This window comes from Euleptes europaea, chromosome 1 (assembly GCF_029931775.1).
Source record: "Euleptes europaea isolate rEulEur1 chromosome 1, rEulEur1.hap1, whole genome shotgun sequence".
NCBI classification, from domain to species: Eukaryota; Metazoa; Chordata; class Lepidosauria; order Squamata; family Sphaerodactylidae; genus Euleptes; species Euleptes europaea.
In genome coordinates, this window is record NC_079312.1 from 107,968,193 (window position 1) to 107,981,972 (window position 13,780).

The following is a 13,780-nucleotide window of genomic DNA, read 5'->3' on the forward strand; positions in this document are numbered from 1 at the left end:
TTAAAATGTAATCAGTACTTAATTAATAGGGATTCTGTTGTAGTCTGGCTGCTGAACATGGTCTCTGCTATGCTTAATAAACACTACTGTAACTAGTTTATAAACACAATGCTTCCCTTTAGAAAAAAATCCAAATCAATATTATGGATTACTAATCAGATCAATAAGGGCTGAATAATTATGAACATTGTATAAGATAGAACACTGCAACTTGTTTTAGACCTTATATACCAAGACCAGAATTCAGCAACTGCAAATGGAATAGTTAAAACAAAACTGGAACTGACTTTATAATTAGAAGCTGACAAAGGTGGGGGGGGAGAATAATGGGGGAAGACAGAATCCAGGGGCCCTCCTTGTGATCTATTAATTAATTTCGTTTGTACCCTGTTTTTCTCCCCAATGGGCACCCGAATCAGCTTACATCATTCTCCTCCCATTTTATCCTCACAACAACCCTGTGAGATAGGTTAAATTGAGAGTCAGCAACTGGCTCAAGGCTACCCAGCAAGATTCCATGGTACGAATGGGGATTCAAACCCAGATCTCCCAGATACTAGTCCCACACTCTCAACCGCTCCAACCACACTGGCTCTCTATTAATAGAGGCCTGCTGCACGGAACTTCCAGAATTTGCATGAAAAACAGATAACTGTGCTTGGAAGCATGAGCATACCTTAGTTTGCCTATGCAAACACTTGTTTGTGCTGATGGGAGCTGTATAGATACACTGCTTTCTCTGACAGTGATATATTTGAGACTGTTCATAATGGACAGACTTTGTTAGCATAATTCACCAAGCACAAAACTACATGGCCCGTGTTATAGCAACAAATCTCATCCAGTTCAAGTTCTAACAACTTACACTGTGGTAAGTTGATCACTGTGTGGAAGCTCTGGCTGATGCAAAGGTAAGTTAGTATTACCTTGTGGTACAAGCTCTTGGCAATTATGTTTGTAGGATACAAGGGGGGGATATCTGTGATAATAGTGCGTGCTTCCAGCTTTCTCAAATCTTCTCTCTTATATTTCAAAATGTGGGAGATCATGCCAGGTAGCATCCTAGAATTTCCTCATATGAGGAAGGCCTAGCAAAGAGAATTAAATCACAAGCGGGCAGAAAACAAGGAGCACGGTAGAGGTGAAACAAGGGCACTGCAGCAACAGCAGAGTGCTGAAGTCAGCTTGTCCTTCCAGCTATCACCTGCTTGTAAAGGACACCGCTTCCTTTGTGTGCTCTTTACCTTGAGAGTTGCTAACTCTGCCTGTGAGAAGGCTGGCGGAGTCTCTTCCACTTCCCATACTAGCTTATCACCGTAAAATTCTTCCTCCTCTTCTTCCACTTCGTTTTCACTATTGCCATCTTGCTCTTGTTCAGCATCTTCCTCATCTTGCCTGCAACACCACAAAATTGCTCCATAAACATGCAGGAAACATTTGACAGACCAGCCTAGAGAACTTTAGTAATGCTAATGGTATTTCTGAAGCAATGGCATTGTATCAGTTCTCTACGGTGCTAGAAGATATATCACTAAGTTACATGATGGACTAAAATAAGCAAGGCAGTGGTTGGAGAGAAGCAACAGTAGTGTTCATTTATAAATGTCTTTCATTACATTCCAGTTCAATCTATTCATTCCATCTGGAGATTCTAAACACATAACACCCCCGCCCCCAGCAAGAATCTTGTTTCATATGGTGTTAACACAAATGTTATGTACAGGGTAACAGAAGACTACTATGTGTAAGTGGAATGGGAGCCTCCATGAGGTATTAGCTGAGTTGCCTCCAAATAATAACCAACAGCATTTTTAGAATACTCGGTCATTCTCCCCCCCCATCCCCCTCCTTCTCCATACGTATATGGATACGTATATCTATATATGATCAAAGTATGAGTCAGACAAAAATTTGGAAAGAGCTTCTGAAGAGGACACATTGGGGAGACACCTACATATTTTGGAATGACTGCAAGCACTCAGGATTTACCTTTAAGTAACAAAAGCTCCACTTCAACATTTTACAGAACCTAAGTCGCTTTACAACTTGGTAAATTACAGATAGGGATGCTCGAACACCTGCTAGCGTGGCTTACTTCCCATTCACCAGCAGCAATCTGGCAGCCAATTAAGCAATGACCTGTTTGGCTGTTTGTGTGTATTCATAGTAATAAGCTAATTATAGGGATCATCTGGGAGTTGCTTTCTGATCTGCCAGGGAAATTCTGCTCCGTACCCAGTGAATATTTTTAGGTGTGGGAGATCAGGAGTAGACTTCCAGTTAATTAGCTGGAAGTTGGGTTCTTCTGGCTTCCCATTCTGGAAACTTTGCTGCCTCCAAACTTGCTGAAATGCAGCAGATTTGGGGAGAAGCCCAGCTCTCTTCTGCACCCCAAGCTTTCAGCATGGAATGCAGAGAAAAGGAGAGAAACAAGTACCGTTTATATACTCGTGTATAAGCCGACCCGCGTATAAGCCGAGGTGCCTAATTTCACCCCAAAAATGGGAAAAAATTAGGCACCCACGTATAAGCCGAGGGTCGGCTTATACAACCCCCGGGTTGCCCTCCTGCCCGGCCTCCCTGGCCCTCCAGACCCAATCCCAAGGGGGGGAGTGGGAAGAGCCCCTGAACCCCCAACTTACCGGGAGAGGCGGCAATCAGCTGGCGGCGGTGCCCCCCCCCCCCGGCACGCAGGAGGCCCTGCAGGCCACTCCTGGCCCGGGGAAGCGCGCTGGAGGAGGCGGCCCCTCCCCGGCGAGCAGGAGGCTGTGCAGGCCGCTCCTGGCCCGGGGAAGGCGCGCTGGAGGCGGCGGCAAGTTCCCCCCCTCCCTCTACCTACCGTATTGACCCGCGTATAAGCCGAGTTGGGATTTTTCAACCCTTTTTTTTTGCTGAAAAACTCGGCTTATACGCGAGTATATACGGTACTTTATCCTCTCCCTTTGGCAATGCAAAAATAAAAAGCACCACTTCTGTCCATGCCCATCTTGGATGGGAGGAATAGCTCCCCCTTGCAGCTATAGTGTGCTGCTATTTTGCTCAGGGGGCTGGGTGGATAGGAACCTGATTCCTAGCTGATTCCCTGTATCATCTGCAAGTCGGCTTCTGACAAACAGGCAGCTGCAACATTGTTTGGAAAATGTTCGAGTTGCTTGTTGTGATCTGAAGACATCTTTAATCTGTTCATTATCTGTTTGTGAGTGTTGAACAAAGATACGATCATCTGCTGAACAAACTCACTAAGAAATTCGCAGCAACCCAGTTGCAGAGCATCTACTCATTTTAGAAAGCAGCAATTGCTTGGACTAGGCTTAGTTTTGACATACATGTAACTGGATATGATGTAAATATAAATGTCAATATATCATTTCCAGACATTAAAAGTATGCTATATTATTCAGCTTCCAACATGCATTTGAGAAGGTTGGTTTGATCCTGTAGTCCTAATTTTTAACCTTGCTACAAAGAGATACCCCCAGCTTACCAGTTTGGTGGTGGCATGATCAAAATAGTCACAGAAAAAGCACAATAGTTTCCTATAGTAACTCAGGAGTTAGTAATTGGGGGGGAAAGAACTAATGACACATGGTTTTGACTTGATAATCCTTGCAATCTTAAACACACAGCCATAAACCCACAGCACAACAGTGTTGTAATATGTATGGGTCAGAACACATACCAATTTTCACCAGTAGGTAAAGTGCTTCTGCTTTCTTCTAACTCTCTCTCTACTGCTGCTAGTTCAACAGCAGTCTGTTCCAGCAGCACAGATACAGAATCCTGCAGGGAATTAGTAAGGACATTAAGAAGCAGTAACAGCCACTGAATTTCACTGAAGGTCATCATTACTGACATTGTACCTAGCTAGCAAAATACAATTATCTTATAGCTGAACTAAAAAGAAGCTCCACATTTTCTTGTAATAATTATATGCCTGGCATGCAAGTCTGAGGCTTTATTCCCTATCAAAAGCACATTGTTTCCAGAACTATGTCAAGCACTATTAAATGATTGTAAAAACATCTTTAATCATTAGTCCTTACCATTTTCTCAGCAGAGGAAAGTTTAGAACAGGCATCCTCTTGCTTATTTTTATTGCTTTGCCTCGACAGATATTTATAGCTAAGGAGGTTGTACCAGCGAGTTGACCTCTCTCCCAATCTGCAAGTCTCAGCAAGGCTAATTTGTGCACCACCCTGTAGAAACAAAGTAAAACGGAAATGGGTATCACCACAGTAGTCAAATGACCATGGAATCAAATAGCGGGGGGGGGGGGGTTTGAGTGGTTAAAGTTGGAATTTTACTTCTTTGAACAATACTTTCCTTGAATTCATCACATTATATTTATTGCTATTTCCATGATCACAGAGTACCTTTTCGAGACAAGTGTGCCAATCATAGCAGTGGCTCAGAAAGTTGCTCTGTGATTGTGAAAACAGAAACACACAGAGATACTGGTTGACACAAACAGTGCATTTTCTTGAGTACCGCCTTGCTACAACACTAGCAATCCTTTATGCTCCCTGAGATGTTAATGTGGGAGCTCACACGTCAACTGGTTCTTATAAATCTTTAAGAAATTAATTTGTATTCTTTGAGTTGTCATAATCGCAAGGTATATAGATATACACTGAATACGGTGTCATCAACGATAACACCACAAATACGGGGTGTGTGTATGTGCAGGGATCTAGTCACAACTAATTAGTGTGCAAACTCATAAGACAAGTGCTCAGAGTCTAATTAGTAATATCAGTGTAGTAGAAGTAATATCTTGTAACTGAAGTCTGCCAGTGTAATTGTTACTGTCTACATGGAGAAGATATATTGTCAAAAGTTAGAGCTACAGCTCTATGTAATATCAGCCAAATATTTAGATTTAACACTATAGATACAGCAGAAGTGACCACTAACCAAGCACTCCTCAAGATGGCCGTTATCCACAGCACAGACATCAACCCTCAAAGTCTTCTGTCGTAAAGCAGAGTAGGAGATTGCAACACAAAACAATTCATTGAATACAAGATTGTCTGATGCCTCCATCAATCTGGAGCGAAACAAACAGCTTGTGCTTTCAGAACAAGGAAGAATAGCCACCCGAACACTCCTGTTGAAAAAAGATAAATTAAATCAGCATGACTTGCTTTACAGACTTACTGAGTATGGAGATTAGTGCAGCTCAGCACAAGAGTCCTTGCATGTTCATCACCATAGCGTAGATAACAGATGACTAATACAAAACATAATAACTGAAACAGATCAACATGTTCCTGCATCCTCAACAGCTTACTGAGTTGTGCGGGGTTAATAATATCATCTATTAATTTCACTGGAGAGTCTGTGGAAGCTTTTTTTTTGTCATACAGAAATAGTAAGCTAATACCTCCAAAAACGGCTAATAGTGCATCATTTAACATGAAGTTGAAGGAATCAGACTTGTCTAAGAACTGCAACAAAGAACTATAGTACACCAACAAATATGGTAAACAAAACAATAGCCCAGAGACTTGAAGTGCTCAATCTACATTACAGTTCCCCCCAAAAAAAGACACCAGAGACTGCAGCAACTATCAGACGATCACATTAATTTCTCATGCAAGTAAATCGATGCTCAAAATCTTAAAGACTGTTACCATATATGGAACAAGAAATGTCAGATGTTTGAAACTGGATTCAGAAAAGGAAGAGGCACTAGTGATCTTACTGCAAATTTACAGTGGTTATTGGAGCATAGAAGAAAATTTCAGAAGAAAATTTGTGTTTCACAGATTACAGTAAAGCTTTTCACTGTGTGGACCATGAAAAGCTATGGTTGATTTTAAAAGAAGTGGGTGTGTCACAACATTTGATTGTTTTGATGTGCAACTTATATTCTGTACAACAGGCTACTGTTAGGACAGAATATGGAGAAACAGAATGGTTTCAATTGGCAAATGTGTCAGACAAGGATGTATGTATTTTATCTCCTTGTTGGTTCAATCTAGATGCAGACCATATCAAAAGGAAAACTAGATTAGATTTAGATGAAAGCAGAGTGAAAATTGATGGGAGGAATATCAACAATTTGAGATATATAGCTGACATTACACATTTCACTGAACACCTGAAATGACTACTGATGAAAGTTAAAGTAGAAAGTGCTAAAGCAGGATTACAACTGAACATCAAGAAGACAAAAGTAATGGCTACTGAGGAATTACACAACTTTTAGGCTGATGATGAAGAAACTGAAATAGTTCAAAATGTTATATTTCTTGGTGCAATCATCAACCAAAAAGTAGACTGCAACCAAGAAATCCGAAGGAGATTGAGATTGGAAACGGCAGCCATGAAGGAGCTAGAAAAGATTCTTAAGTGTAAGGATGTGTCACTAGCGACCAAGATAATTCATACTGTAGTATTCCCTTTTACTATGTATGGGAGTGAAAGTTAGAGAATGAAGAAAGCTGCCAGGAAGTAAGTTGATTCATTTGAAATGTGGTGGTGGAGGAGAGTTTTACAGATACTGTGAACCACCAAAAAGACAAATAAGTGGATCCTAGATCAGATCAATCCTGATCTCTCCCTAGAAGCTAAAGTGACTAAACTGAGGATATCGTACTTTGGTCACATGATGAGAAGACAAGAGTCAGTGAAAAAGACAATAACGATAGGAAATGTTGAAGACCCAACATGAGATGGCTTGACTCTATAAAGGAAGCCACGGCCCTCAGGTTGCAATATCTGAGCAAAGCTGTTAAAAAAGGACATTTTGGAGGTCATTAATTCAGAGTATCCATAAGTTGGAAGCAACTTGATGGCACTTAACACATGAACTGTAAGCACTCAAATGTTTTTGAAATACTATACTTCTTTCCTGTTTTACAAAAGAGAGAAATTCAAAGTGAGGGTCAGCCAAACACAGATAAAACAGCTTCATGTACTAGAAAGAAATTCGATCCCTAAATCTATTTTCATTACCAGTCTCAAGCAAAAATCATTTACACTGGATATCAGAGAATTCATGCATTAGTTAATTCATCTACTTTATCACTTTTGTTGATGCTTATTCCATAGACAGAACATCTTTACTGTAACATCTATTCTTGACCTGTAATTATTAAAATACTGTTTAAAAACTAGAGGTGTGCCTTCGGCTAATGCCAAACGGAAAAAAAACCCAAAATTCCTTTTCAGTATTTTTTGGCGAGTTTTTTAACCAGTGGAAAAAATGGCAGCAATAAAGGGAGCTGAAAAAGAGGATCCTGAATAATGCTGATTTTTGTCGGTGTTATTCGGGCCACTTTGGCCCGGTTGCCATTTTTTCTCCCCTTGCCTCCTTCCTCCCCACTTATTCACCTGAGTCAGATCCACCCTGCATGCAGGCTTGAATCTAAACGCCCCTGCATTCCAATCCCTGCTGCCTACAGGGACCCCAGCATTTAGGTCATGTCCTCTGATTTCAGGGGTGGCAGGGGAGGCCAATCTAAGCACTGAGCTGGAGTCTAGCACTTAGATCGCATTCCCTGCCACCCCTGATCTTGGAGGCCACAGGGGACCCTGCGGTTTTTTTGGGGGGGGGGGTTCGAGTTTATTAAATGTTTTATATTCTGCTTTTTTGGATTTTCAGAAATTTTTGGGTTTAATAAACTCAAATCCAAAATATTCTGGGGGGAAATGGTACACAGCCCTATTAAAAACCCTTTTGTGATCTACTATTTCATGCTAGTTAATCTACTTCTCAAAGCATTTCTTCACAAGCACTTCAGAATATATCTATTTGTATAGGTAGCTGTAAAACTCAAAAACAGATTGCTGATGAGAATTAAAAATAGGGGCATGCTGCATTGCCAAACTGAATTATATAAAACGGAGAAGTAGGTAGATTTTTCAAGAGCATCACAGGAGTCTTGGAGACATTTCTAGTGTGTCATTCCACTTACTTACACTTTCTGGTCTTGCTGTGGCAGGAGAGCAGATACATTATTCAGATGGGCAACTAATATTGCAAACTGTTTGGTTTTTTCATCATACCTGAATTGGAAAACCAACAGAATAAGATTGTAAGCAGTAATAAAACAAATGTCAATCAGTTTTTCAAGCACTGAAACATTTTCAGATTTGCACATTTGTACTAAGGCAGGGGTGTCAAACAGGCCTGTGGGCTGGATTTGGCCCCTTGAGAGCTCTTATCTGGCACACGAGCCAGCCAACTCCCGATCTGGGCTGGCAAGCCCACTATGGCCTCACCAGCCATCCCCTCCAGTCCCAATCTGGGCTGGCATACCCGCTGTGGGCTTGCCAGCTGAGGCAGCCACCACCCCTACTCTCGATCTGGGCTGGCGAGGCATGGCCCAGCCTGACCAAGTGACATTTATGTCATATCCAGCCCTCGTAACAAATGAGTCCGACACCCTGGTACTTGCATACTTGCATACTTACCCAGGAGTAAGAGCAACTGAACATAGTGCACTTCCAACACATATGTGGGATTGATACACATGGTTACAATGTCATGCACAAGCTTTACAAAGTGAGCCTCACTAAATTAATTAGATTTGATGCTACCAGCTTTAGCTATTGTTATTTCTGCAATAGTGCCCTATTTCCCTCCTTTCTTCAGTCCCTGTCCCCTGTGGCTTTTGTTCATGAATGTTACAGAACTCCTGGTATAGCCTTTTCAGTGGGCAAAAGGATTCTTCCTCCCCACTGGTAGAAAGCTGGTAGAATCCAACCCACTGGAATTTAACTGAAATAAATATCAGGATTAGGGAAGGGAAAAATTGTAGACTTCATGCTGAGAAAAAATGGACCAAAGGGGATTATTTTATTCTGGAGTCCATGAACATTGGATTGGGGGAGGTTTTCATTTATATGTTATACCTTCCTAGGTAAAAATTTACACTTCCCTTCTGAACACAGCTCCTATCTTCACCAAACTACTAACTAGCTAATCAAAATATGCAAACAATTTTGCACTGCTGAAGTAATAAGGTGAACAAACATAGGCACTGAGGTCTTATCACCATATTAGCTATTATTAGCTATTAATATCACACATACTGAAACCCATATGGATTTAGGGGCCTTACTGTCTTCAGTTCAACTGAAGGAAGTTATATGAATGTTGAACACTGTATCAGGCCAGGGCCGGATCTAAATTTTTTTAAGGGGGCAAAAGCACAAAATGACTCCCCCATATATTATATACATAATTATATACATACTGTCTTCTCAGACTGGCAGCAGCTCTCCAGGGTTTCAGACAAAGGTCTTTGCCTGATCCTTTAATTGGAGATGCCAGGGATTGACCTGGGACTTTTTGCAAGCCAAGCAAATGATATATTACTGAGCCACAGCCCCTCCCCTATCACTGACCTCCCACCCCCATTTAGACCTTGGCCATACCCTAACACCGCTGCTATGAGAGGAGCCTGCTCTGTTCAGAAATCTTCCTTCTGCAGCAATATAATCAAGGACAGAAGCCTAGACGCACAGGTGGAACTCTGTCTTGACTCTGGTGCAGAAACTAGGGTGTTTGAGAGCCAGATGTTAGTACAGAGTAGGCTTGTGCATATCGGTAAACCCAAGCCAAAAATCAAGCCGAAAATCACCATTGCGAACTTCGCATTGTATCTTTGCGAACTTTGCAACCCCTTCCAGACCCAATAAAATCAGACCCCCTTTACCCAATCTTCACCAAATTTCTGGGGTTGTGCAAAGAGAGTCCCTTTAAGCTATTCTGTGAATTTGGAGACTTGTCAGTAATGGCCACCCATCTGCTTCCTTAGAGCTTAGAACATCATTTTCCCTTCCACTATTCTCTCACAACAGCCCCGCTGTGAAGTAGGCCAGGCTGAGCCTTTTTGATGGGCCCAAGGTCACTCAATGAATTTCCAGCGAGGTGCCATGGGGGGTCCCGCAACTACTGCAGAGCAACTGCTGGAAGGAGCTTCCTGCAGTTGACCTCAAGGTGATTCCCTGCCAAACCTGTCTTTGGCCAAACTGACATCTTTGAAACTGACAGGAATTGGCAGCCAAGGGCAATGTCCATTAAAGGATGTCACGTAATTGCCTTTCCAGACTAGGGACTGACTGACCAATTAACCTTTGCCAGGAGCCTGCTTTCCTTTAAGAGCTTCCCTCCATGCTTTCCACCCTACCTGTTGACATGAGGACTCAGAGAACATAGGAGGCCCTTTGCCTAATGAATATCACCCAACCATTCCACAGCTCTATGAACTTCACTAAAATGTTTCACTGCAAGCTCAGCAGGGGAGGAGAAGCATGGACAGCGAGGAAAAGAGTAGGAGAGGCGCAGAGAACAGTCAAGAAAGGGGGTGGGGAAGAAGAGGCATGAAGAGCAATTAAAGGAAAATGACCAAAGCAGGGGGGCGGGGAGGAGAGGTGTGAAGAGCGATTGAGGCGGTGGTCAGAGGTCAGGGAGGAGGAGAGGCACAGAGAGTGATGGAGACAGAGGTCGGGGAGGAGAGGTGCGGAAAACAATCGAGGGAGAGCGATCAAGGCAGGGGGTGTGGGGGGAGGAGAGGCACAGAGAGCTATCAAGGCAGGGGGTGCGAGGGGGGAGGAGGAGATGTGTGAAGAGCGATCAAGGGAGAGGAAGAGCGATCAAGGCAGGGGATGCGGGGAGGAGGAGAGGCACGAAGAGCAATTGAGGCAGAGGTTGGGGGGAGGAGAAGAGGCGGGCAGCCAGCCGGGGGACGCAAGCTAAGCAAGGAGAGTCGTCCAGCACACCCTTTCCCTCTCTGGCAGGGACGCGGCACATGGAGACACTGTCAGCAGGAACAGAAGTCTGCTGCCCCCTTTTGTGTGCTGCTCGGGGCAGGTGCCCCCCTTCGCCCCATATATCTGGCATTGTATCAGCCTTAATTAGGATACCAGCGTAAAAAACAGAGAAACCACCAAGCTTACTTCATTGCAATTTGAACTTTAGCAGTGCCAGCTATTTCTGCATCTTCGTTGTCAAACAGAACAGCTTCTGACACACAGGGCCTATAAAGAAAAAGGATATTGAAATTGGTATCCTGTCAATAAGACAGTGAAAAAGCAGTGAAAAAGGGGTTTCTTCCATCACTAAAACCAATCTGTGAGGGGAAGTTCTAACATTAGAAAACATTTTTAAGACTGGATATACAACACCACATTACTACAACAAAATGTCAGAGCTGCTAAGTCAAGACACTCTTTATTACGGTTACAAGTTCAAGTTCAATTTTATTATTAGGTCTATGACCGCAGTCTTCGACCAAGAAAGGAGGGAGGGATAGGGAAAATCACGGTTACTTAAAAACAAAAACAAAATGAAAGTGTGTTCAGTCACAGTTCATTTTCTCAAAAAGAAAGAAAGAGTGTTCAGTCAATCTTTCATTCTTTTTGCAACACACATACAAAAATATTGCCTTAACAGGCCCTTCAATATTATGCATACAAATGACTCTTCCAAGAGAACTGGGTTTGGAGTATGGAATCTCCTTTACTGTAGCATGGTTGAAAGGAAACTCATGTTCAGTTTTCTGCAAGATCTTCCACTGTGGATATTTAGCTCTTCCCAGGATGAGTAGGATAGAGACCAGGAAAAGCATGTGAGCCCTAGGCCCAATACTGATTTCTCCACTCCCAGTACAATGCTGGGAAGAGGGGCGTGCATGGGGGGGGGGAATCCCCAAGAGGCTGTGTATGATGACTGGCCTCACTGAGTTAATCTGGGCTTATGTACACATGTTTAGCTGGGTTTGCAAGTAGCCAAGTATTGCTCTGCAGCGATTAAAATCCGCTCGGAGAAGGGTATTAGTGATTTTTAAATGATATGTGCCTATGTGAACAAGATGATTTTTAATTGATTTAATTTCATCTGTATTTTGTATATAGAGTTTTTTTATTATGTAATCGGTTTTACTGACAAGGTTTGCAGCTTATCTGGCTATTGCCGTAGTAATAAAATCATCAAGTTTAGCTGGGTTAAGACTACCTTTGCACAGATGCTTCATACACTCCACTATCTCCAGCAACAGATTCGTCTGACACTGCAGCTGATACGCATGCTACTTTTAGTGCAGCCCCTTCAACTGTATTTATACCTGCGAAAGCACAAGGAAGAAAATCAAAACTTAAGTTGCTGCATTATCATGCTCAAGACTGAATTACCCCGACCTTCCTTTGAATGTTATTACATAATACAGTGATGGCGAACCTTTTAGAGACCGAGTGCCCAAACTGCAACCGAAAACCCACTTATTTATCGCCGAGTGCCAATGCGGCAATTTAACCTGAACACCACCCCCAGAAAGGACCCAGAGGGAGAGGCTAGGGTTGCCAAGTTCCTCTTCGCCATGAGTGGGAGGTTTTTGGGGTGGCGCCTGAGGAGGACGGGGTTTGGGGAAGGACTTCAGTGCCATAGAGTCCTATTGCCAAAGTGGCAATTTTTTCCAGGGGAACTGATCTCTATTGGTTGGAGATCACCCGGGGCGGGGCAGAGCCAGAAAGGCCAGCGGCTTGGAGGAACCGCGCGTGCCGGCAGAGAGGGCTACACGTGCCGGAAGTGGCACGCGTGCCATAGGTTCGCCAACACGGACATAATACATTTTATTTAGCCCATAGTTAATTGTTTAAAACAGCATCAACAAAAACTCTTGTTGTAATTAAGTGGTGATATGACAAAAACATGATGTGTGCTGGTCTCCAGCACTATAAGCATCCCTATTGTTGATGTCAATATAACCTGAAGGAATTCAGGTTATAGCTGAGAGGTAGAGCATATACTTTTCAATTCAGTCCTTGACTTTTCTAGTTTAAAAAATAGATCTCAGCTAGAAGAGATCTGAAAAACTGCTTGAGACTTTTGAAGGATGCTGTCAGTCAGGATAGATAATGTAGAATGAGACAGAATAATCTGACCCAGAATGAAACATCTCCCTTCACAGTTTAATATATCTTCCAGGAAGGTTTCAAAATCAGGAGCCAAGGACTGTATACAACAAGCCCAGAAAAATAATAATCAGAAAACAGATTTGATTTAACTAGGCCTGCACAACTTGTGACCCACTGAGAGCTGAATGGTCCCAAATGCCCCAGCTATGTAAGAAAACAACACATGCAAACCATCCCTAAATCAAGTCCTGACTTCTGACTATTGTGACATCAAGGGCTAAAAAGGCAGTGACATTTTCTCTACCTGTAAGCCTCTCATTATAGTAAAAAGACCCCCTTTTCTAAGACCACAGCATTTGGAACCTCTAGAAGTACCATATTTTAGTTGTGAAAGGAAGCAGCCTTTCGTACCTTTTTGAGAAAAGCCAATATAAGTGTCCATACTCTACCTCTCTTTTATTAAAGGACCGCTTCATGGTTTTGGACTGTGGATCATGGTTTTTGATTGCATGAACAAATGTATTCAGTTGCATTCCACTGTTCAGTTATTTAAATAGTACACAGGATTTTTACAAGGCTTTTTTTTTTTAAAGAGGTAGCAGGCAAAAAAGGTTTGGGGACATGCTTTTTAATTCTACTTACAAGAGCATGTGAGAACACATGATCCCAGGAGGCCACAATGTAACTCAATCAGGCAGCTTTTCCACTATGATCTGTGTGAGTAGAGCCCAGGGAATGGACGCTTTCCTCATTACTGCCCTAAAATAAACTACCTGTGGTGATTATTTTGTCTGCTGACTGAACAACAACCCTAAATCACTTAATCTGCTTAGTGCCTTAGCTTTCACGTTAACCGCCTCAGCCATTCTCAAACAGCCAAGGAAGGTTAAGACTAATTACCACCAAGATCTAA

General features: G+C 42.5%; 1 protein-coding gene across 1 annotated transcript in view; it reads right to left on the reverse strand.

Moving 5' to 3' along the window:
* WWC1 (WW and C2 domain containing 1) overlaps positions 1 to 13,780 on the reverse strand; it is a 94,280-nt gene that overhangs the window by 9,868 nt on the left and 70,632 nt on the right. Inside the window, exons 12-18 of the mRNA XM_056862432.1 lie at positions 11,969 to 12,077; positions 10,912 to 10,992; positions 7,927 to 8,013; positions 4,915 to 5,107; positions 4,044 to 4,196; positions 3,680 to 3,780; positions 1,245 to 1,395 (exon numbers count right to left, since the gene is read on the reverse strand). Of these exons, the coding sequence (XP_056718410.1) occupies positions 1,245 to 1,395; positions 3,680 to 3,780; positions 4,044 to 4,196; positions 4,915 to 5,107; positions 7,927 to 8,013; positions 10,912 to 10,992; positions 11,969 to 12,077 (875 nt within the window). The remainder of the gene's footprint in view (positions 1 to 1,244; positions 1,396 to 3,679; positions 3,781 to 4,043; positions 4,197 to 4,914; positions 5,108 to 7,926; positions 8,014 to 10,911; positions 10,993 to 11,968; positions 12,078 to 13,780) is intronic.